The sequence below is a fragment of the Gymnoscopelus microlampas genome, assembly GCF_963454915.1.
Source record: "Gymnoscopelus microlampas genome assembly, chromosome: 16".
NCBI lineage: Eukaryota > Metazoa > Chordata > Actinopteri > Myctophiformes > Myctophidae > Gymnoscopelus > Gymnoscopelus microlampas.
Window position 1 is genome coordinate 47,015,218 of NC_139953.1, and position 25,257 is coordinate 47,040,474.

The 25,257-nt window shown below is 43.2% G+C and overlaps 1 protein-coding gene across 3 annotated transcripts in view; it reads left to right on the forward strand.

Annotated features, from left to right (window-relative positions):
* The window catches only part of LOC311063685 (estrogen-related receptor gamma-like), a 65,724-nt gene extending 45,037 nt beyond the window's left edge, over window positions 1-20,687 (forward strand). For all 3 annotated transcript variants that reach the window (XM_084083230.1, XM_084083228.1, XM_084083229.1), the window contains exons 5-8: window positions 8,840-8,947; window positions 10,700-10,882; window positions 17,777-18,046; window positions 20,035-20,687. In XM_084083230.1, coding sequence (XP_083939356.1) covers window positions 8,840-8,947; window positions 10,700-10,882; window positions 17,777-18,046; window positions 20,035-20,279 — 806 coding nt within the window. In that variant the 3' untranslated portion in view covers window positions 20,280-20,687. The remainder of the gene's footprint in view (window positions 1-8,839; window positions 8,948-10,699; window positions 10,883-17,776; window positions 18,047-20,034) is intronic.
* The last annotated feature ends 4,570 nt before the right edge of the window (window positions 20,688-25,257 follow it).

Sequence of the window (25,257 nt, forward strand, 5' to 3'; positions counted from 1 at the left end):
CGCGGCACTCGGTGCCGCGCTACGAGCTTGTATATCTGCTATTTTTGAATAGCCCAAAGTGTAAAATAATGCTTTTTAGCTCAAATCTAAAAATGACACAATTCCAGGTCTTAATGGGTTAAATATAAATAAATACATTTCCCGCTGCTCGTGTAATTTTGCCGCATGCAGGTTTCAGAGGCAGACACTCCAGACTAAAGATAGTGTTTAGAGAAGTTGTAAAAGAATACAGAAAAAAACACACACACACACACTCATGTGGAATGGTTATTGTGGAAAAGACTATAGTGAACGTTATGGTTATCATTTTAGTTATAGTGCTTGGCAGTGGTGTAAAGTAACTAAGTGCATTTACTCAAGTACTGTACTTCAGTACAAATTTTGAGGTATTTTTTTACTTTACTGGAGTATTTCCAGTTTTCAGTACTTTTACTTCTACTCCACTACATCTCAGAGGCAAATATTGTACTGTACTACTTCTCCGTTACAATTATTTGAAAAGTTACTAGTTACTTTGCAGATGTAAATTATTATATTATAAAACATACATTAACCACTTTAGCCCTATGTCATACATAGGCTATTTGAAAATAGCAGATCTACAAGCTCACAACGCGTCGCGATGCGACGCGTTGTGAGCTTGTAGATCGTCTATTTCAAACATTTTAGTACTTTTACTTTTGTTACTTTAAGTATATTTTAATGCCAATACTTTTGTTCTTTTACTCAAGTAAAATGTTGAACACATAGGCCTTTTACTTGTAACAGAGTATGTTTATATTGTGATATATTCCTACTTTTACTTAAAATATCTTAGTACTTCTTCCACCACTGGTGCTAGAACAGTCTTTAAAGGTAGAGGGTAAGTGAGATTTTTTGGGTTAAAACAAAAACGTTTTTTTGTTAAAAGATTAAAGCTCTATATTCTGATAGTAATCATTGCTGTATAGAGTAACAAGGGTCTCCCCGTCTCTTTAGCGAACAGAGTCAGTTGCCAACTGTGTCCTGTATAAGTTGTACCTCCTGATTGGATAAAATCAGTATCACCATCTGAAAATGTGAGGATGTGCTCACTGTTTACTAAAGAGACGGGGCGACCCCTGTTACTGAACACATTCTATAGCAATGATTGCTATCAGAATATAGCGCTTTTTAACAACAAAAAATATCAAATGGACCCGAAAGGATGGGGGTCCATTTGGTTACGTATTGTAGACTCTCAGAGTTAGATTAACTTACACACCGGGGGCGATTTTTTTTCATGCGAATAATACGTTTTTTTTAAAACCTTATAAAGTCAATGCAAGCTTCCACATCAGTTTTGCGGAGCGAAAAAGCGTATTTTATTTATTCGGACCGAGTCAGAATTTTGCGTATATTCGCATAATCGTCGGTGTGTAATGAACTTTACACCGGGCTCAGTGGTGGAAAAAGTAATTGAAAATACTCCGGTAAAGTAAAAAAAATCCTTTAGAAGTGTACTTAAGTACAGTACTTAAGTAAATCTTGGTTACTTTACACCACTGACCGGGGGCTTAACTGTGTACAATGCCGACGTATTGACTTCAAAGCGGCGCGTTAGAGAACAACACACATGTCACAGCCTGCTGTCAGTGCTCTGGCTGGTTTGGCCCGAGGTTTGTGGAGGTGCTGACACGTTTACGGCCCCTCAGAAAGAAATGTGTGCTGGCCTGGGCGCTCGGTCGGTCAGGTGCTCCTCCACGCTCCTCCCACTCCCACTGACCCAACGAAACGCGTGTGCCTGATGGCCCGCATGGCACGACTGGCTGGCTGGCTGCCTGTCTGGTGACATACTGCTGGCCACATTTAGCCCTGACCCCCCCAAAAAAGGCAAAAGGCTAGTCACCACCACTTAGACTGTACTGTACACAGGAAAACACACACCGCACGGGACCACTTGTATAGCCCATGGCCCCCCGACCAATACGGGCAATGGGTGATGATAGGGAGGGGGGGGGGGGGGCTAGTGTGTGTGTGTGTGTGTGTGTGTGTGTGTGTGTGTGTGTGTGTGTGTGTGTGTGCGTGTGCTTGTAATACTATGCTTGTGCGGGCCAAATGTCCCAACAAGTATAGTAGAAATCGCGCCGCCCGAGCCTTGTCTGACTGTCTGACTGCACTTTTACACAACGTGCCTGGCTTCCCTAACGAGTCCTCTATCCCAGGGGTCTTCAACAGGGGGTCCTCAGAGTTTCTACAAGGGGGGGGGGGGGGGGGGGGCGCCAAATCTTTGTGTGATGTGATTATATATTTTTTACCTTAACCACTTGAACCAGCATCCCTTTTTCTGACGAGAACTTTAGCCAAAAATAGCAGATCTACAAGCGCGAGGCGTTGTGGGCTTGTAGATCTGCAATTTTTGGCAAAGAGGTATAGCTGTAGAGGGAAAAAAGAGCAGACCAAGTAAAAAAAAAAAAGTTTAATCTGAAACTCGATGTTATACAATTTAGAGGGGGTCCCCTGTGTGGTGTGTGTGTGTTTTCGAGGGCCAAATATCCCAACAAGTATGGTAGAAATTGATTAATTGGTTGTTGTTTTATGGTTAAAAAAACATGTTTACATTTAGAAAACAGGCTGTGTTTAGGGGTTAGGCCTTTAGAGGTTAGATTTAAGGGTTAGGGTGATAGGCCTGATTTATACAGTATGTAGTTGCACCTTGACGTTGCGCTTATTTTCGGTGTGTGTGTGTGTGTGTGTGTGTGTGTGTGTGTGTGTGTGTGTGTGTGTGTGCGTGTGCGTGAGAGGCAGATATGTAAAGAGGGTGTATAGCGACCGAAGAAAGAATGATTTAATGACACTGCATCGTCCATCAACTCGTCAGGCCTTGATTTAATTATCTGTCATCCACCACTGACAGAGACCAGCATCTGTTTACTGTCACCCCGTGTGTGTGTGTGTGTGTGTGTGTGTGTGTGTGTGTGTGTGTGTGTGTGTGTGTGTGTGTGTGTGTGTGTGTGTGTGTGTGTGTGTGTGTGTGTGTGTGTGTGTGTGTGTGTGTGTGTGTGTGTGTGTGTGTGTGTGTGAGAGAGAGAAAATTAACTCTTATTTATAGGTGTGTGAGTATGTGTAAATAAGTTTCTTTACACCTCACGGCATGTATGTATGTTTGTGTGTGTGTGTGTGTGTGTGTGTGTGTGTGTGTGTGTGTGTGTGTGTGTGTGTGTACGTTGGTGTGTATATGTCCTCTTTTAATTAGCAGCGTTTAACAGGGTAGGGGCATCAACAGCATCCTACCCCCCCACCACCACCACACCCCCCAAACCACCGAAACCAAGAGTGTTGCCTGATTCTGCACGAGAAATAAGCAACCAGGTCTACGAAAACAAGCTCTAAAGAAGCGACTAGAGGCCACATGAACCTTTTAAACCTCGGCTATTTGAAAATAGCAGATCTTCAAGCTCACAACGCGTCGCGGCGCGACCCGTTGTGAGCTTGTAGATCTGCTATTTTCAAAAGAATCTTGGGGAAAAAAGGTGAAATATTTTTTTCAACATTTTAACAACACAAATCTGGTACGGGGGGGTCCCTGCCACAAAATGTTTTCAGATGGGGGTATACGCGGACAATTACATATTAATCTGGGGGTCCTTGACATGAAAATGAATGAATGAGAACCACTGGTTTATAAACAACATTTAGGAAACAAGCAACTACACTTTTAGAAACAAGCCCCCAAAAAACGGCAACTATACCGATATTTAACAAGCGACTTTACAGAAAAACAAGCCCAAAGTCGCTTATAATACGCACACATGGCAACACTGGAAACCAAACCCCACCCACCAGCACCAACCACTCCCCCCCCGTCCCCCCCCCTGTCGTAAATTCCTCCAGATGCCTTGTGGGATTCCTGGACCTCCGTGAAATGTGAACCGCCCCTCGTAAGCGCCGTCGTAAGAACCCTCGTAACGCGGCTCACCGTGTCTCGTAACGCCTCCTCCTCTTCCTCCCAGCGGCAGCGCTGTAAACGCCCGGACAGAGGGGGGGGGCTTTAACGGGGGGGGAGAGGGAGGAGAGCCCTATTAAAAAACCCACCGCCGCTAAAAAGAAAGACCACCGAATCCCCCCTCTCTCCTCTTCCTAGATGTCCTAGAGTCGGACAGGATTTGATTAAGGCTGTGGCTCATTTTGGTCCCTGCTTGCCGACGATGGACAGCGCTCACATAGTAAAACACAAGCTTTTTGGTTTTAATTTTTCTTTTGTTTGGTTTTTCTCACAGTGACAAAACGCGTCGCGCTGCGACGCGTTTTGAGCTTGTAGATCTGCTATTTTTGCTACTTTTGTGTGACATAGAATGGCGAAGTACGGCATTCATTTACGAAAAGACTCAAAATACAGCGATAAGAGCTAGGTTTGTATAGTATATGCAATGTGGCCCTCTGGAGTGAGTGTGGAAATATAGTGGCCCTCTCCATCATCAAAGTTGCATCACCCCTGATGTACGGAATGACATCTGTGCAATGTCGCCTAAGTTGTGTGAGATCGGGTTGGTTAATGTCTAGAGCCTGATGTATACGTCATCATAGTCATCGTAGCGCAACGCGCTGTCAGCTTGTATAGCTATTTTCTTATAACCACTTAAACCCCTCTAGTCTTAGAGAACAATAGCAGATCTACAAGCTAGGCGAATGTCCTAGTCCTAGTGAACAAGTGGTTCAGATTAATTAAGTCTAGTGTGTGTCCAAACAGTAAAGGATGTACAGGGATGTGTGTGTACTGGTCCCAGTATGTGAGAAGCGTGGGATTGTTGGTACTGTAAACGCACTGTGTGTGTGTGTGTGTGTGTGTGTGTGTGTGTGTGTGTGTGTGTGTGTGTGTGTGTGTGTGTGTGTGTGTGTGTGTGTGTGTGTGTGTGTGTGTGTGTGTGTGTGTGTGTGTGTGTGTGTGTGTGTGTGTGTGTGTGTGAGAGGACGATAATGCCACAGAAAGCAGAACCACCTGGTTGAGGACTGCGTGTGTGTGTGTGTGTGTGTGTGTGTGTGTGCGTGTGTGTGTTTTGGGAACTTGTAAATCCCGTCATGTGGCGTTCCCCACGACTTCAAACACGACCGCAGGATGCAGAGGAGAGAGAGGCCTGCGACCCCACTGCTCTGTGCTTATCACTGTGTGTGTGTGTGTGCGTGTGCGTGTGCGTGTGCGTGCGTGTGTGTGTGTGTGTTTTGTTATCCACCAATGCTATTCTTGGCCTTTGGGTTGTCAGCGCGTTCCTCAATGAAGAGTTACACTTAGCACGTGTGTGTGTGTGTGTGTGTGTGTGTGTGTGTGTGTGTGTGTGTGTGTGTGTGTGTGTGTGTGTGTGTGTGTGTGTGTGTGTGTGTGTGTGTGTGTGTGTGTGTGTGTGTGTGTGTGTGTGTGTGTGTGTGTGTGTGTGTGTGTGTGTGTGTGTGTGTACCTGTATCGCTATACTTGAGAGGGCCAAATGTCCTCACAAGTATAGTAGAATTTGAAAAACGTTGTCTATGGTCAATTGTCAATTAACACTGAGGATTCCTGTGTGTGTGTGTGTGTGTGTGTGTGTGTGTGTGTGTGTGTGTGTGCACGCAAGTCTTTATGAATGACAGTCAGATTACAGCACAGATGCATACATACCGTATAAGCAAGACAGTTTTATTTGTGTAGCACATTTCAACAACAAGGCATTTCAAGCAAAGGAAACCCAATTACAGTATATTATATCCTTACAGGATAGCAGCAGTAGCAGTGTCTCCATAACAAAGCTTCTATTTAAGTATGGAGATCCAAGCTTTCCTCAGACAGTGAGGATAGTAGCAGTGTCTCCTGTAGAGGTGAGAGGCATCATAAGCTTATATTTCAGTATGGAGATCCAAGCTTTCCTGTAGGTGAGAGCCATCATCATAAAGCTTCTATTTGCAGCCTACATGCAGAGCTCCAGGTAACCAGACACCACTACTAAAAGATACTCAAGTCACATTTCCATTAGCGCACACATGCTCTCTGCAAGGCAGAGGGATTCGGTGTCATTCTGACCGACCGTGCATGTGTGTGTGTGCGTGTGCGTGTGCGTGTGCGTGTGCGTGTGCGTGTGCGTGTGCGTGTGCGTGTGCGTGTGCGTGTGTGTGTGTGTGTGTGTGTGTGTGTGTGTGTGTGTGTGTGTGTGTGTGTGTGTGTGTGTGTGTGCATGTGTGTGTGTGTGTGTGCGTGCGCACGCGTGTGTTTGTGTGAATGGGTGTGAACGTTCCAGAGTACACAGTAAGTGCATTAATCCATTAAGTGAGGGTGAGCTTTTAGATCTGCTATTTTCAGAAAAACTGTGGAAAATGTGTGCAAATCTTTGAACATATACAATATATATATGTTTTAAAGCGAATGTATGTTTTAACCCCCCCCCCCCCATCCAACCCTTAAGGTCCGTACACACCGGGGGGGGGCGATTTTTTTCATGCGAATAATACTTTTTTTAAAAAACCTTATAAAGTCAATGCAAGCTTCCACATCAGTTTTGCGGAGCGAAAAAGTGTATTTTATTTATTCGGACCGAGTCCGAATTTTGCGTATATATTCGCATAATCACCGTGCGGTGTGTAATGACCTTTACTCTTAAAACCTCTTCATCTCCGTGGCGATATAGGATTACGGTGACTCTTGTATGATGAGCAGTTGTCATCGGTCGGTGGTGTCGCGTTGCAGAGGATGGCTGTTGCTATGGCGACCTGTTTGACATGTCTGTCTGTCTGTCTGTCTCTACTCCACTGGTTATTGTCAACGTCCGGTCCGGGGACCTTTAGCGGGTCCAAATGGACTCTTTAAAGGGTCTGTAATTCTGAGAGTGTACACATTTTGATAAAAAATTCTGAGTGTACAAAAAAAATTGATGAAAAAAATTGATAACAAAATGTTGATAAAAAATTCTGAGAGTGTACACATGGAATTTTGATAACAAAATTTTGATAACAATTTTTTTTGATAAAATACATTTTGATAACAAAATTTTGATAAAGAATTCTGAGAGTGTACAAATGGAACCAAATGGACCCGTACGGGTCCATTTGGTTCCATTTGTACACTCTCAGAGTTAAATAACCACAGTGTAGATCACAGAATTGTTTCAGTTCAGTGATGTTTAACCCTTTCAACTTCAAGGATCCCCCAGTTTCACATGCATTAGACCACGGACCCCCCATTTGATACCTTTTTTTAAATCTCTGACTCCCCAAACTACACTGTAAAAATCCTGGGCCGTATAAAGGGCCCATTAGGACCTCTGGGTGGTACATCGGACCTTAATGTTGAGAACCGTTGCTCTCCTCTCTCGCTCCCTGGCGCCGTATAGATTTAAAGGGACAGTTCACCCCCCTATAGTCACCCCATGGAGACTTGAATTCATGGATATTTTTGTGTTTTTGTCTCATTCCTAAGACAATAATTTGATGACCAGCGGACCGGTAGGCAGCGGTTCCGGTAGGAGACACAAAGGAGACTCTTTGTGTCTCCTACCGGAACCGCTGCCGGTCATCAAATTATTGTCCTATAGGAATGAGACAAAAAATAAAACAGTATACATTCATTCAAGTGTCCATGGGGTGACTAATCGATAGGGAAAAAAAGTCATGTTGTGGGTGAACTATCCCTTTAAATGTAAAGCCTCTATACTGTAGGTCAGGTGTGAGGGATTATAGCAACAGCAGAACCAACACACGGTTACCTTGAGGTTGTAACCTGATCGCCTGTTGTTTAGATGTTCAACATTCAACAGCTTTCTATTGGTCGTGTTCAGAGTTACATGAATGTACAGAGAGCTGTTACTGTGGCACACTGCACTGTCCATAACATAACATAGTTACAACATGGTAAGGTAATATTATGTTATATAACGCAGGTAAGGTACTAAGTAATAATGTTATTGATAATAATACAAAATAATTAATTAAAGAAATATAAGAATACAGAATAGTAGAAAATACTGAACAGTTTAAAATCCTCCAATCAATTCAGTGGTGTGTGTGTGTGTGTGTGTGTGTGTGTGTGTGTGTGTGTGTGTGTGTGTGTGTGTGTGTGTGTGTGTGTGTGTGTGTGTGTGTGTGTGTGTGTGTGTGTGTGTGTGTGTGTGCAATCAATGAGAACTGAAATGGGCCAAAGTTTACATAAAACAAATTGGTGATACTTGTTGAGCACTGCCAGCTTTTCATAAAACAAGTTGCTTCTCTCATTATTAAGAAAGCATTTTCCCCATTAAATGTAAGATATTTTAGAGGGTTTATTTTGCATCCTGTGGACAGGTTGCAGTAAGTGTTTTACTGAGGAGGCACTATGCATGGTGCACTTCTTTGTACATTGCACTAGGCCAGTTCGTTGTGCACAAAAATCTAATAAGATTTAGGAATAAATGCATAATTCCAGATTTTTGCCTTTTATGGGTATTCTTTTTATTCTTCATTTACAGATATCGTGATATATACATTTCTTGCAATATATCGAGTATCGCAGATATCGTGTATCGTGATATTATCGTTAGTGTGGACCAAATATCGCCACAGTTATCGTATCGTGACTTACCCATACTATATTATTGTGTGCGCGTGTGTGCGCGTGTGTGCGCGTGTACTGTAGGTGTGCGTGTGCACCTCATGTATTGTGTATGTGGTTGTTGTACTGTACTAGGTGTGCGTGTCCACCTCATGTATTGTGTATGTGGTTGTTGTACTGTACTAGGTGTGCGTGTCCACCTCATGCATTGTGTATGTGGTTGTTGTACTGTACTAGGTGTGCGTGTCCACCTCATGCATTGTGTATGTGGTTGTTGTACTGTACTAGGTGTGCGTGTGCACCTCATGCATTGTGTATGTGGTTGTTGTTCTGCAGGTGTGCGGTTGGACCGGGTACGAGGAGGCAGACAGAAGTACAAGAGGAGGATAGATGCAGAGAACAGCCCTTACCTGACCTCCCAGCACACCCTGCCTAAGAAAACATGTGAGTTTGACTGTAGGCCTACACTATTAGCCTGGTAAACCCTCCCTCCGGAAATCTCATTTCCATTTGATTTCAGGAGTGAGTCTGGCCTGAACCGCCTTTCTGCAATATTGGCTGTGGGCTGGAGTTGGGCGGGAGTAATACCGTTGACTGACAACCCCTTCAGCCAATGATCGTTGTTCCCCTTCAGCCAATCAGCAGCTCATTTTTACCACCTCCAGACTATGTGACGCAACGGGACTTTTGAGACGGCCATGCCCAAAATAGGTTGCCTTATTGGGATACATGCGTGTCACTCCCCGCCCCTGCCGGTTCTCTAAATTTATATTTTTAAATAGGCTCTGTCATGATTAATTGACCACATATATGAAGTTACACAACTAAATTCTATCCAAACGATATCTTAATAGTAAATTCCGTGCCTCAAAAAAGAAGTTTGAGACCGTTTTAAAAACGAAAGTAAGAAGTGAAGGCACTCAGACAACAACAATGGCTGCCGTTCGTCTTTTGTTGGAGGCACTCAGGCTGCACTCGGCTTCATTCGGGCTCACTCGAACTCGCCACCTGATTGGCCAACTGTCGCTGTCAATCACAGAACGATGTGCGACGACGTTGATAGGCTCGTCAGTTTGGCGTACACAGCCAATATTGCAGAATGGGCGATCATGCCAGACTCACTCCAGAAATCAAATGGAAATGAGATTTCTGGAGGGAGGGTTTACCAGGCTACTACACTATACCCTGTCCCAGAAGAGGCTTGTAGATCTGCTATTTTAATTGCTTTTGTGTGACGCTGTATTATGATCAAGTAGGGTGTTAAAGGGATACTTCACCCCAAAAATTACTTTTTTTCCTATCGATTAGTCACCCACCCTTAAGCCTCATTTGATGACCGGCACCGGTTCCGGTAGGACATTGGTTCTCAAAGTGGGGGTCCTTGAGGGGGTTCCCAGGGGGTCCCCAGCTAAATGATGGATAGTTAGGAACCAAAATGGACCCTTATGGGTCTGTAACTCTGAGAGTGTACAAATGGAACCAAATGGACCCTAACGGGTCCATTTGGTTCCATTTGTACACTCTCAGAGTTAAATTAACATTGATTTTACAATATAAATTGGGGTCCCAGAGATAGAAATGCCATTAAATGGGGGTCCGTAGCCCTAATGCATGTCAAACTGGGGGTCCTTGAAATTAAAATGGTTAAGAATCACTGTTAAAGGTCTTCTCTTATTGGGGTCCCTGGCATATCTTTTCAAATGGGGGTCCGCGGGCTAATAAGTGTCAATTTGGGGGTCCTTGACATGAAAACGTTTGAGAACCACTGCGGTAGGAGACTCAAAGAGTCTCCTTTGTATCTCCTACCGGAACCACTGCCTACCGGTCCGCTGGTCATCAAATTATTGGGTTAGGAATGAGACAACAACAAAAAAATATCCATGAATTCAAGTCTCCATGGGGTGACTAATCCATAGAAAAATAGTTCGTTTTTGGTTGAACTATCCCTTTAAAAAAAAACACACACAAAAAGTTTAGAGGTTTCTGCCAGTCAGTGACGATATCTGCATCGTAAGATATAGCATTTATTGAAAAAAGGCGAGAAGATGGAAGTAATAAACTCCTCTTCTCTCTCTCTCTCTCACTCTCCCCTCTCTCTCTCTCTCTCTCTCTCTCTCTCTCTCTCTCTCTCTCTCTCTCTCTCTCTCTCTCTCTCTCTCTCTCTCTCTCTCTCTCCTCTCTCTCTCTCTCTCTCAGTCTCTGTGGGGGGTGTGGTGGAGAACAAGGTGGTCTCTCTGCTCCTGGTGGCCGAGCCGGAGGGCATCTTCGCCATGCCCGACCCCACCGTGCCCGAGAGCGACATCAAGGCTCTGACAACACTGTGTGACCTCGCCGACCGCGAGCTGGTGGTCAACATCGGCTGGGCCAAACACATCCCAGGTACCGTAGCACTGGATGAACGCGGGAACGCGTTCGCTGCCCCTCGCATCGTGACGCGCTGTGAGCTTGTCCTAGACCTAGACCTGGTTGCCTGTTTCTCTCACAGAATCTGGCAACACTGCCCTCGTTGTGTCCGAATTCTCTCGCTCGTTCAATACTCCCCATATATGGGGGGGGGGGGCGGCAGTGGCTCAGGGGTAGAGCGGTCGGATGGCAACCGCGAGGTTCCCAGTTCGATCCCGGGCTCCCCCAGAGTTAGTGTTGAAGTGTCCTTGAGCAAGACGCTGAACCCCTAATTGCTCCTGATGAGCAGGTTGGTGCCTTGCATGGTTTCCTCCGGCATCGGTGTATGAATGTGTGTGTGAACGTGTGTGTGAATGTGTGTGTGAATGTATGTGTGAATGTGTGTGTGAATGTATGTGTGAATGTAATGCACAATCTATGTAAAGCGCTTTGGATAAAAGCGCTATATAAATGCACTATTTTATTTCAGTCGTGGAAGAAGTACTCAGATATTTTACTTAAGTAAAAGCAACACCACAATATAAAAAATAAGGGCCTGTGTTCAAAATGTTACTTGAGTAAAAGTACAAAAGTATTGGCATGAAAATATACTTAAAGTACTAAAAGTTAAAGTACAAAAATGTTTGAAAATAGCAGATCCACAAGCTCAGCTATTTTCAAATAGCCTAGGTTACAGTAGGGCTTAAAGTGGTTAGTGTATGTTTTATAATGTTGTGTGTTTATAGTGTTCGCTCCCTCGCTTCCTCGCTGTGTCCGAATTCTGTCACTCATTCACTACTCCTGATATCAGTGGTGGACTCAGATATTTTACATAATTGAATATATGAAAATAGCAGATCTACAAGCTCACAACCTAGGTATAAAATAGGGCTAAAGTGGTTAATGTATGTTTTATAATATAAGAAGTTATATCTGCAAAGTGTATATATGCATAATGAGTCATTTCTACTTTTGGTTACTTTAAGTACATTTTGATACCAATAAATAAAAAACATCACATGGATGCACCTGGGACGTATCATCAGTGTTGTTGTAGCCTGGGGTCGACGAGTGTTTCGGGTCTCGCGACATACACTATCGCCCAGGTGACCAAGCCAGGGTTTGATCAAGCCCCCGACTTACGTCCCAGTAGCTACCCACGGTCAGTCCTCTTAGGGCAAGACAGGGCCACTCAGTCAGGGTACTACTCTGCCCGGACCGGGGGACCGGGGGAGGCTCTAGCACGTGGAGGGACTAGGCTCTGTGGATGGCCTCCTGTCCGGGCCTCTCCTTCGTCTCACCAGGTCCAGGACCTGAGTGTTGCACCAGACTCCCCCCCGCTCCAAACATTTCACTCCGGCGTGATGGTTTCTTGGGCCGTGGTGGGACTGCAGGCTCCACTTGCAGGCTTGCCTGAATGGCCCTCCTTAAAGGCCTCACCGTGGGTTTGTTGGGCTTCTTCCTCACGGAAGACACAGGCTGGGGGCGCCAACCCATATTTTTCCCGGGTACTTTTGTACTTTTACTCAAGTAAATTTGGAATTCCGGACTTTCACTTGTAACAGAGTATTTCTACATCGCGGTATTGATACTTTTACTTAAAGTTAAAACATTTTTGTACTTTTTCCACCACTGTTGATGCATCTCTCTCTCTCTATACGTCTCTCTGTTCTTCCTCCAACTCAAACCCATGTCTGTCTTATCAGCGGTGGGTGTTGTTCACACCCAAAACAACACCTGGCCCTCTGTTGATGCCTGCTTCTCCTCCATGCTTACACAACAAACTGTCTCCGTCTGAGAGCACATGTTTCCTCTAATGAATGACGCGAACAATCAGTCTGTGTGTGTGTGTGTGTGTGTGTGTGTGTGTGTGTGTGTGTGTGTGTGTGTGTGTGTGTGTGTGTGTGTGTGTAGTGTTCATTAGTGGTGGAAAGTAACTACGTACATTTACTTAAGTTCTGTACTTGAGTAAAAACAAATTGGTATTTGTACTTTACTTGAGTATTTCCAATAGAGAGAGAGTCAATATGGCCATTTTTTGTTGCTTTTTGTCTTGTGTGTGTGTGTGTGTGTGTGTGTGTGTGTGTGTGTGTGTGTGTGTGTGTGTGTGTGTGTGTGTGTGTGTGTGTGTGTGTGTGTGTGTGTGTGTGTGTGTGTGTGTGTGTGTGTGACATTTCACATCAGCGTTTCAATTGTTCTGGCAGAAATTGAAGAAGCGCAACAACTCAGACCCCCCCCCCCCCACACACACACACACACACACACACACACACACACACGGCCTGAAGGCAGACAGAGTGACACCACGATACATCAAAGTATAAATCAGTCACAGAGTCCATTTGGTTCCATTTAGCTGAATGGTGAGAGAGCCTGTCTGTCTGTGGAGCTGCAGTCCTCAGATGTCCCCGGTACGAATCCAGGCCTGGCCAACAATGTGTCCGTCTGAACACGACTGGTCGAAGTGTCCTTGAGCAAGATGACACCTTATCCCCGTAAACTGTTCTGCTGCCCCCTTGTGGGCAGCGATCAGCTGGGTTTGAGCTGAAACCCAATTTCCCCCAACATATAAATGGATGAAGTGGTTAAAGGGATAGTTCACCCCCAAAATGACTCTTTTTCTATGGATTAGTCACCCCATGGAGACTTGAATTCATGGATATTTTTTGATGATAATATAATTTGATGATCGGCAGCGGTTCCAGTAGGAGACCGGGTCCCACACACTGTCTTCACTTACAAAACAAAATATTGGTAAAGATGCAACGTTTCGGTCACTCAGACCTTCATCAGGCACGCCTGATAGTCAGTGTGGATTTTGACAGCAAATTTTGATTTAGTTTTATAGTCATAGTCTTTTGAATAGAATTCCCTTTAGTTTTAGTCATATTTTAGTCATCTGAAATGTTTTAGTTTTTGTCTAGTTTTAGTCGATTAAATATCATAAGATTATAGTCGACTAAATCTACAGTTGATTTAGTGGACTGAAATGTATCTTGGCGGTGCCTTGATGGTGTCGTAATGGCTGATTTTACACTTGGTTGCATGCTGAAAATAGCAGATCTACAAGCGCACAACACTGCGACGCGTTGTGAGCTTGTAGATCGACTGTTTTCAGAGTGCAACACTTGAGCACAACAAAACATATAATGACTTGTCTTTTAGTTCTACTGGATCTCTTCTCCACTAGTCCCTCACTAACATTTTAGTCTAGTTTTTATTTGTTGATGAAATTGTCAATACATTTAGTCTTAGTTTCAGTCATCATAGCTCAGTTTTTATTTTGTTTTTTAATTTGTTTTCGTCAGTGAAAAAAGGTAATCGACGAACATTTTCGTCATGTTTTTTGTCGACGCAATCTAGTCTAGTGTGTGTCTTTACAACATAATCCACTGTCTCCTTCTCCTCCTCCTCTGTGTGTCCTCCACAAGGCTCCCTAGCTGCTCAATCTGTGTCCTTTCCTTCTTTATTGACACCTTGACATTGTGAAAATGGGCGACACAGATGTAACCCCTTGTATATAATCTGTCAATATACTGTTAGAGACGTCATTATACACACACACACACACACACACACACACACACACACACACACACACACACACACACACACACACACACACACACACACACACACGGCGCGACACTAAACATGCATACAAAATGCACAGACACCCCCTACTACTCCCCCCAAATCAATCAATCAATCGTTCCAGCGTCGGAATACTGATCCCTGTCGGCCAATGAAAATCGTAATACGGATCCCTATCGACCAATGAAAATGGTCCGCAGGCGGCATTTTCAATCAATCAGGGGGAGATAAGAGTGAAAAATGTGGGGGCGCCAAAGGCGTTCCCATGGCGACCATAAAACGACTCCTGGATCCTGATAACAATCACTAATGGTGTCAAATATAAAAATGTCCCCCCCTCTCCCCCCTCCTCCCCTCGCTCTGTAAAATAAATCATCTGCTTAATTATAATGAGTGTGTGTGTGTGTGTGTGTGTGTGTGTGTGTGTGTGTGTGTGTGCAGACTTTAGCAGCAGAATTTTTGAGAAACGGAGCAATGGTTCTCAAAATTGTTCATGTCAAGGACCCCCACAATCATATTTTTTTGGGCTGCGGACCCCCCATCTCAAAAATATTTTGTGCCCGGGATTTTTCAAAAATAGCAGATCTACAAGCTCATAGTGCGGCACTCGGTGCCGCACTATGAGCTTGTAGATCTGCTATTTTTGAATATCGCCAAAGTATAAGATATGGTTAAAGTGGTGAAAATGATTGTGACGCTATATTAACTAATTTTGCTTGTCTTCTTTATTATTAACTAATTTTGCATCTTCCTGGTTCCTCACGAGAGAAAATTATTGTTTATTTTATGGTTTAAAAAAAAAAAGATTTTCAGAGTTAGACAATCAGACTTGTATCAGCTGAGGCTCTTAGCCAAAGTCAAGTCTGCTGTAACCCTTTCTGATTTTGAACGTCTTATCCATGCTTTTATCTCAACCCGACTCGACTACTGTAATGCACTTTATGTTGGCGTCGTTAGCCAAGCCTGCTCGTCACGACTACAGTTAGTCCAAAACGCGGCCGCTCGCCTCTTAACAGGGGCACGGAAATAATATGATCACATCTCCCCGATTCTTGCCTCCCTACACTGGCTCCCTGTTCGTTACAGGATTCAGTTTAAGACTTTAATGTTTGTCTTTAAGTCTTTAAATGGGCTGGCACCATTATACATATCCGAACTTATACCTCCCAATAACGCTACAAGGGTCTTGAGGTCTACTGACCAGTCTCTCCTTAAGGTCCCAGCAACAAGGTTGAAAACCCGGGGAGGTAGATCATTTTGCATGCGTGCATCTTGGCCAGTGCGTGAAGGCTTTCTAGTCACACTCCTGTAAAAAGCAAAGTTTGTTGTTTACCCAGGGTGTTGGACTAAGTGCGGAACTTATTTACAGCCAGACCCTGCATGGAAGCCTTGCTCAAGGGCTATTTAGCGGTGATTCATGATTGATGTGATGAATTGGGGAATCGAACTAGGGACCTTCCGGTATCAAGGCCGCCCCTCTAACCACTAGGCCACCGCTGCCACACATGATTGTGGGACATGATTGTCAATCAACCTTAACCAAGAAGCCAATTAAAGTGCTCATCTGTTGAGTGGCTCTGTCTGCTGAAAAAAAAGCCATTTTAGTATGAAAATATAGTGTGTCTTATGACGATCGGGTCTAATATGTAATTCAGTGAACATAGGGCTAAAGAATGGTTCAGAAGCTGTGTTCACGTTCACTCTTCCATTGGAAAAAAATAATAGACTCCAACCTGCTTCTGGTCTTCACGCAGATTCGGGAAGTAAACCGGAGATGTCATGTCTGTCTGGGTTTTGTTTTCTTTCTTGACGCGTTGTGAGCTTTTAGAGTGGAGTCAAAAGTGCAATATTTGTGTTTTGAAACGTAGCGGAGTGAAAGTCATCCCAAGTATCCAAAAATACAAATACTTAGTATAGTATAGAGCAGGGGTTTTCAACCAGCGGTCCGGGGACCACCAGTGGTCCTTGAGGGGGTTCCAGGGGGTCCCCAGCCAAATGAAGGCTGGGGACCTTCATTTGGCACGGAGAAGGCAGCCCAGGTGCTCATCCAGGCTCTTGTCATCTCCCGCCTGGACTACTGCAACTCCCTCCTGGCTGGCGCTCCGGCATCTGCCATCAGACCCCTGGAGCTTGTTCAGAAAGCTGCGGCTCGTCTGGTGTTCAACCGCCCCAAGTTCTCTCACACAACTATCCTTCTCCGTTCCCTGCACTGGCTCCCCGTAGCGGCTCGCATTCAGTTTAAAACCCTGGTGCTAGCCTATAGGGCAGTGAAAGGAACAGCTCCCTCTTACCTCCGGGTATTGGTCAATGCCCACAACCCTTCCCGACCACTCCGGTCGGCCACCAAGGGGCGACTGACTCCCCCGCCGCTCAACGGTCCTTCTGGTCGATCGACACGGTCACGACTTTTTTCTGTTCTGGCCCCACAGTGGTGGAATGAACTTCCCACTGATGTCAGGACAGCAGAGTCACTGCCCATCTTTCGCCGCAGGCTGAAAACCCACCTCTTCAGGAAACACTACCCTTCCTCTTTGCCTGGCCTACTTGTTGTTAACTAGTTTAGGAACTATTGTTGTATTGGATTGATTAGCTCGTGCTCATTTGATTTGGCTATTTTATCTCATGTGCTTGAAAGTAGATAGCTGATATATTGCACTTTTACCTTAGCGCTAGGTATACTCTTGGTTGCTTGTTTTTACAGGAAATACACTTAAGACCTCTGGTGATTAGTAGTTTCGTTCCCTACCTATGTTGAATACACTTATTGTAAGTCGCTTTGGATAAAAGCGTCTGCTAAATGACTGTAATGTAATGTAATGAATAGTTATCAACCAAATTGACCCTTATATGTCTGTAACTCTGAGAGTGTACAAATGGAACCAAATGGACCCTAACGGGTCCATTTGGTTCCATTTGTACACACTCAGAGTTAAATGAACACTGATGATGGTGATACAGTGTAGATTGGGACCCCCAAGAAATCTAAATGGTTGAGTCCCTGGCATATCTTTTCAAATGGGGGTCCCTGGGCTAATATTTGTCAATTTGGGGGTCCTTGATGCGAAAAAGGTTGAAAACCACTGGTATAGAGTATAGTACAGATCAGGGGTGGGATCTTGGAGAGGGCCACTATATTTCCACACTCACTCCAGAGGGCCACATTGCATATACTGTCGGGCAGACAACTCTTATCTTCGTATTTTAACTTTTATTCCTCTCCTCTCCTCTCCTCTCCTCTCCTCTCCTCTCCTCTCCTCTCCTCTCCTCTCCTCTCCTCTCCTCTCCTCCTCCATGCAGGCTTCCCCTCCCTCTCCCTGGCAGACCAGATGAGTCTACTGCAGAGTGGCTGGATGGAGATCCTGATCCTGCGCGTGGTGTTCCGCTCGCTGGCCCTGGAGGACAGGCTGGTGTACGCCGAGGACTACGTGATGGACGAGGAGCAGTCCAAGCTGGCCGGCCTGCTGGACCTCAACAACGCCATCCTGCAGCTGGTGAAGAAGTACAAGGCCATGGGCCTGGAGAAGGACGAGTTTGTGGTCCTCAAAGCCATCGCACTTGCTAACTCAGGTGATTAAAAAAAAGAAAAAAACATTTTACAAACGTCTATTAGACCATTGGTTCTCAAAGTGGGGTCCGGCGACCCCCAGGGGTACTTGAGGGGGTTCCAGGGGGTCCCCAGTTAAATGATGGACAGGAACCAAATGGACCCTTATGGGTCTGTAACTCTGAGAGTGTACATTTGTACACTCTCAGAGTTAAATTGACATAGATTTTACATTATAAATTGCGGTCCAAGTGATAGAAATGCCATTAAATGGGGGTAGCCCTAATGCATGTAAAACTGGGGGTCCTTGAAATTAAAATGGTTGAGAATCACTGTATTAGACGCTCCAGAAAAATACTTGATTATGCAGGGCTGAAATCCTTGGTTCTGCGATGAAATATGCAGGATTTTTAATGTGATTTAATGCGGTGAAATATGCGTAAAGTTGCAAACAATGCGTAAAGTTGCGGAATATGGGGGACGTTTGCGCGTAAATATGCGATTATGCTGCCTTTTTTAAATGAATTGACCCCCGCATAATCTGCGCCATTTGGCTGATTATGCGATAAATTAATGCGATCGCATAATCGCATTTCTATGGAGGGTGGAGGCTCCACCCCTGATCTGTACTATACCAACACAAATGTGCATTTTTAGAGCGTGTTTATTTTAAGTATCAATCGATCAATTGGGTTCCAGCTTGGATCAATGCATCTAACGTAGTATACTTCTCCTTCCAAGGTTTTAGAGAAAAAATACCATTAGTACTTCTTTAAATACAAATGTGTTTTTGCCAATTATTTGGGGTCCCACTTGCAATATCCTCACGGCCCACCAACTGGGCCCCTGCCCCACAGGTTGAGCACCAGGCTCTGAAAAGCTCTATACTAGATGGACTTTTCCACTCACTCATCACGTTAATTGAGTCTGAGTTAAAAAATGGTCCCGGTCCAAAGTTCAATTAACGCTCCAGATTTTACCATATGCTCTGTCGAAATAAATCGATACATCGATGAGTAACATTTTCAGAGGGGGAACAAAGATGGTGATGATGATGATGAATGATGATCTTTTCTCCCTAAAAACTGTCTTCCATCTTCTGTGTCTGCTTATTTACCCTCCTCCGTTCTTGGCCGATTATTACATAATAAAAATTATTACATAATAAAAGTTATTACATAATAAAGGTTATTACATAATAAAAGTTATTACATAATCGTCTGATCAAAATGATTTGATATAATCACAATTATTTTTGCATAATCATCAGAATTGATTCCATTCATCTTTTGGAAAATTGTTCATACATTTTCAAACATTTTTATAAATAGAAGATGTACAAGCACATTTTTTCAATGTGATCTATTTTAGCCATAGTCAATTTTTTTTATTATTGGTACCGGTCATTGTCATTTATTTATTCAAGTTATTTATCATAATCTGCCTTGTGAAAGTTTAGTTTAAAGCCTAAAAAAGCAAACCGAAATATATCTTTCATTTATATTTTCCAATAGTCATTACAAAAAAAATAAAAACATGAATCACACTTATTCGCATGATAATTAACCAGTCAATTAACCCATTAAATCTCTTTGAATATACATATTTTTTAAAAGGGAACATTTTTAACTTAAATCCTTGCTTCTGGGGGTCCCTGGAACAACATATTTTGAGATGGGGGTCCGCGGCCAAATACATATCATTTTGGGAGTTCTTGATATGAAAAAAGTTTGAGAACCACTTATTATAGCAACATACGTTTGTTTCTAAAAAACTGTTTAGAAGACATTCGTAGAATCCCCCAGAAGCAAAGATTTGACTTACAAATGTGTTAGCAGATCTACAAGCACTCGGTGCCGCGCTATGAGCTTGTAGATCTGCTATCTTTGAATAGCCAAATTAATCTAAAAAATGACTCAGATTCTTTCCCCGGTTCTAAATGGGATAAACATGTCCTGATGGTGGCGCTCCACATCTTTCCCCTCTCTACCTCTATATATACACATAACAGACTCCATGCAGATCGAGGACTCGGAGGCGGTCCAGAGGCTGCAGGACGTGCTCCACGGGGCCCTGCAGGACTACGAGGCGGCCTGTCGTCCCGAGGACCCCCGGAGGGCCGGCAAGCTCATCATGACCCTGCCGCTGCTGCGGCAGACGGCGGCGCGCGCCGTCCAGCTCTTCTGCAGCATCCGGCAGGACGGCCGCGTGCCCATGCACAAACTGTTCCTGGAACTGCTGGAGGCCAAGGCCTGACGCCCCCCCCCCCCACCCCCTCCACTCCCTCCCCCCCCCTCCCTCCCTCTTTCTCTCTTAGTGATGGGTCGTTCGCGATCGATTCGTTCAAAAGAACTAGTTCATTGCCGTTGAACGTGAACGAACTCGTTCGCTTCCTGAAACTGTTACCTTCACGCTATCGTTCATGCCCCCCGTCTGCCCCCCTTGAGGCACCTGGAGGCCCCCCTGGAGGCCATGCCCCCCTGGAGGCCAAGGCCTGACGCCCCTCCCTCTCCCTCTCTCTCTCTTAGTGATGGGTCGTTCACGATCGATTCATTCAAAAGAACTAGTTCATTGCAGGTTGAACTGAACGTGAAGGAACTCGTTCACTTCACTCCTGAAACTGTTACGTTCACGCTATCGTTCATGCTACCACCCCCCCCCCCCCCCCCCCCCCCCATACAGGACGGGGCTGTATGTGCGACGTAAGAAATAACAGCGCTATTGTCTATAGTGAAAAAACACAGCTGCGGAGCTGTGTTTTTTCACTATAGACAATAGCGCTACTGGACGGTGAACGAGTCATTTGAACGGGTCATTGCCGTGAACGTGAACGAAATCGTTCGTTCGCTGAAATTAACGTTTTTTTTCCCACCACTACCCTCTCTCTCTCTCTCTCTATCTCTATGTCTCTCTCTCTCTATGTCTCTGTGTCACAGATTGAAGGGAGGGAGGACGGGGGGGCGTGGGGGTGGAGTTTTTAAACCCCATTAAGACCGGGAACGCATCTGTGTGGCATTTTAAGATTTTTTTGGGCTATTTTCAAATAGCCAAAGAAATGTAAAAATGACACAGATGCGTTCCCGGTCTTAATGGGTTAGGGAACTGGACCTGGAACATCGGCATTTATTTCCGCTTGCGTCGTTGAAACAATAACGTCTTCATTCTGGAATCTCTCTCTCCCCACAGGAAGTATATTTTATGTATGTGTTGAAACAGCCAAGCATTTGAACAAATACAAAAAAAAAGAAAGTACTGCTCCTCCTACTGTTCCTGTTGAGGTTTTTTTCCCGAGCGAAAGTCAGCGGAGAAGAAAAAAATAAAAAGACTTGAATCAGAGTGGCTTCCACGTCGAGGCTGTTTTAGTGACTTGAAGATATGGACTATATGCCGTCGGTCTGCAGTGCTATTGGCGTTGTGCGTTAAGTGCGGTCCGCCAGCTCCGAGCGGGATGGAGCGCCATGGGTTGAAAGATAAAGATGACAGACAGCATCTCAAAAAAAGAAAAAAACCAAGGAACCGCCTTCTAGAGAACCTTACACTTATACACCTAAGTAGAAGCTTCTTAAGTCAAAAAAAGACCCCTAAATACTTGAAGATCCTTGTGGATTATTCCATCATCTAAAAACCATCATCTTGAAGCCTGTTAATCTGCATTGTAGTACTTTTAGAGGGGCTCTATTATTTGTTTGTTTTTTGTCCTTTTTGTATAGAGATAATAATAATAATAATTAAACAAAACAAAAAAAAACTTGTACTGAGAGGTAAGTCTTGCCAAAGAGTAAAGACTATGTGAGATTCATATTACTAAAGGATACCAGCAAAATGTCCACAATAATATAAGGTGGCCCTGTGATGCCTGATTTATATTTGGTTTTGCACCACAGTCGCACACCAAATATATTACCATGTGCAATGAGAGTTGTACATCGGCTGCTTTTTGGCGTGGGACATCGGTGTGAAGCTAAGTACAAATCGACCTTCACCCATTCAAACCGGGAACGCGTGCGTCTGTGTAACCACTTTTATCCACATTTTATACTTTGGCTATTCAAAAATAGCAGATATACAAGCGCTATGAGCTTGTATATCTGCTATTAGTATTAACCCATTAAGACCTGGAACGCATCTGTGTCACTTTAGATTTCTTTGGCTATTCAAAAATAGCAGATCTACAAGCTCATATCGCGGCACCGAGTGCCGCGCTATGAGCTTGTAGATCTGCTATTTTTGAAAAATCTTGAAAAAAAAATGTTTTGATTTTTTAAGAATCGCCTCAGGTCTTAATGGGTTAAATATCTTGACCATTTGTGCAAATATTTGAATATATATTATATTGAATATAATTTACTTCTGGGGGGGTCCCTGGAACAAAATATTTGACATGTAATTTTTGGGTGGTCCTTGACATGAAAAGGTTTGAGAGCCACTGATATTATTGCAAGATTTGAGTTACAAATGTTTGCTTTTAGAAATATATGTATATTCAAAGATTTGCACAAAGTGTTGCGATTTTTCGAAGAATAGCCAAAGAAATCTTAAAAAATGACACAGGTTCTTTCCCGTTCTGAATGGGTGGAGTGTCGTTGCTGCTGTTGTGTTACACATTGTGGAAAACCATCCGTCCATTGGAGCGTTTCTGACACCGTTGGAAATTACTCCTATTAGTCAACTAACAGTCATTCATGGTCTTTTATTCCACCGTCATATCAAACAATGAATGGCCTCTTGATTTCATTAGACTCTTTCAGGGAACGAAAAACTGGTGACACTTGCTCATAAGGTACCCGCAGTTAACGCTTCATTTATGATGACTTAATACGTTATTTGAACGTTTATTAAGCATTTATTAATCATAAATTCCTTGTAATTCACGATTCATGATGAATTAATTAACATCATTAGTTAATCATTAGGTAAGCAAAGTTACTTAATACATGACTTGAGCGTTAATTAAGCATTAATTCATCATGAATTCCTTGAAATTCATTGTTAATTAACGTAATTAGTTAATCATTAGGTAAGCAAAGTTACTTAAAACATGAATTACAAGGAATTCATGATGAATTCATGCTTAATTAATGCTTAATTAACACTTTAATAATGTATTAAGTAATCATAAATGAAGGGTTAATTACAGGTACCCTATGAGCAAGTGTTACCGAAAAACTTAGTACACGTAAAAAAAAAAATACATAAAAAAAAAAACATGAAGGGATGATATTTATTTAATGCCGGCTTGATTGTTTTGCTGTTTTTTTTTTTTTATTTACTAATAACGTGGCATTAATGAAGAGTAGAACAATGCAATTACAAGTAGATGATTTTTTTAAAAAGGAATTTTTTGAATATCGTTGTAAAAAAGAAAAAACGAAATGACCTTTTTTTACTAGCTTTCTCGGCTACACACGCAGCACTGATATACCCTATAATAATAATAATAATATTAATAATAATAATATCATATCACCACATTCAAGACAGACAGATTATACGAGTGGGAACGCAGGAGGTTTAATAATGTCGTAGAGGTGTATTAGAGTCATTGATATAACTTTATCCATGTAAGATGGCAGCCGTATACTCTGTATAAAGGGAGAACATTGACCTGCTCTCTCTGTGGTATATCTATTATGTGTAGAATTACAACTTGGTGCACTACTTTTTCCTTTACAGCCATAAAGTCTGGGGAGTCTGGTGGTGGTTCTTCTGTTAAATCTGTTACTCGTGTGTCTAGTGTCAAAGAGTATAGTTATTTACCTCTGAAATCTGTCTATGATTATTATGCACATCGTGGTTAAATGAAGGGATCGACGGTGGTGGAAAGAGTACTCAATTTGTTTTACTTAAGTAAAAGTATCAATACTGCAATGTAGAAATACTCTGTTACAAGTGAAAGTCCGGAATTCAGTACAAAAGTATTGGTATCAAAATGTACTTAAAGTACCGAAAGTAAAAGTATACTCATTAGGCAGAATGTCCCGTTTTACAAGTTTTCAGAAGTATACAAATATTTTGAAAATAGCCGATCTACAAGCTCACAATGCGTCGCATCGCGACGCATTGTGAGCTTGTAGATCAGCTATTTTGAAATGGCCAAAATGTATATAGGGCTGAAGTGGTTAATGTATATTTTCTAATAATAATCAAAATGTACAAAGTAACTAGCGACTGAAGTTATTGTAATTGTAGTGGAGTAAAAGTAAAAGTACTTAAAATCAGAAATACTCCAGTAGAGTCAAAATACCTCAAAATTGTACTTAAGTACAGCAGTACTTGAGTAAATGTACTTAGTTACTTTCCACCACTGGGGATTGACCTCGGAAGGACAAATCGGTGAATCTGAAGAAGTCTTTTTTTGTGCGCCAAAATGAAACAATGTTTTTTTTTTGTTGTGCTCCTTTTAGTGCGAGATACTGTAACACTATAATGTTTATTTTTGTGACAAAAGTATGTCAAGTTGTTTGATCCAGCAATATGGCGTGGAGATGGGTTTTAAATGTGTAATATGTACGTTACTGCTGTATATAATAATGTCCTATGCCAAGACAGACGTTGTTCAAAGATGCAACCAAGCCTCGTTTGGGGGTGAGATGTGCAGTGCAACCAATCTCAGGTGGATTCTTGGGCAATAAAGATGATCCCCAGTTTAAAATGCACGGTGTCTTTGTCTTCCTTGAAAACCTCTTAAAGCAGGGGCTCCTAGGGCATTGGTTCTCAAAGTGGGGTCCGGGGACCCCCAGGGGTACTTGAGGGGATACCAGGGGGTCCCCAGCTAAATGATTTATAGGAACCAAATGGACCCAAATGGGTCTGTAACTCTGAGAGTGTACAAATGGAACCAAATGGACCCGTTAGGGTCCATTTGGTTCCATTTGTCTCTCACGTGCCTCCACTATGTCTCAGAGGCAAATATTGTACTTTTACTCCACTACAATTATTTGAAAACTTTAGGTACTAGTTACTTTGCCGATATAAATCATATTATAAAACATACATCAACCACTTTAGCCCTATTTTATACCTAGGCTATTTGAAAATATAGCCCAGTTCCCACCTGATGTTGTGTGGGAGTTCTGATTGGTCCAGATCGTACCGAATAACTGCTAGTTTGCATAATGTCTTGAGACTAGGACCTAAGTCTAACATGTACAGGTCAGCAGGTCCGTTTTGGCCTCCAAAGAGGATGATACGATCTCCCACAATGCAACAGCACATCGCATACATCCCACACGGT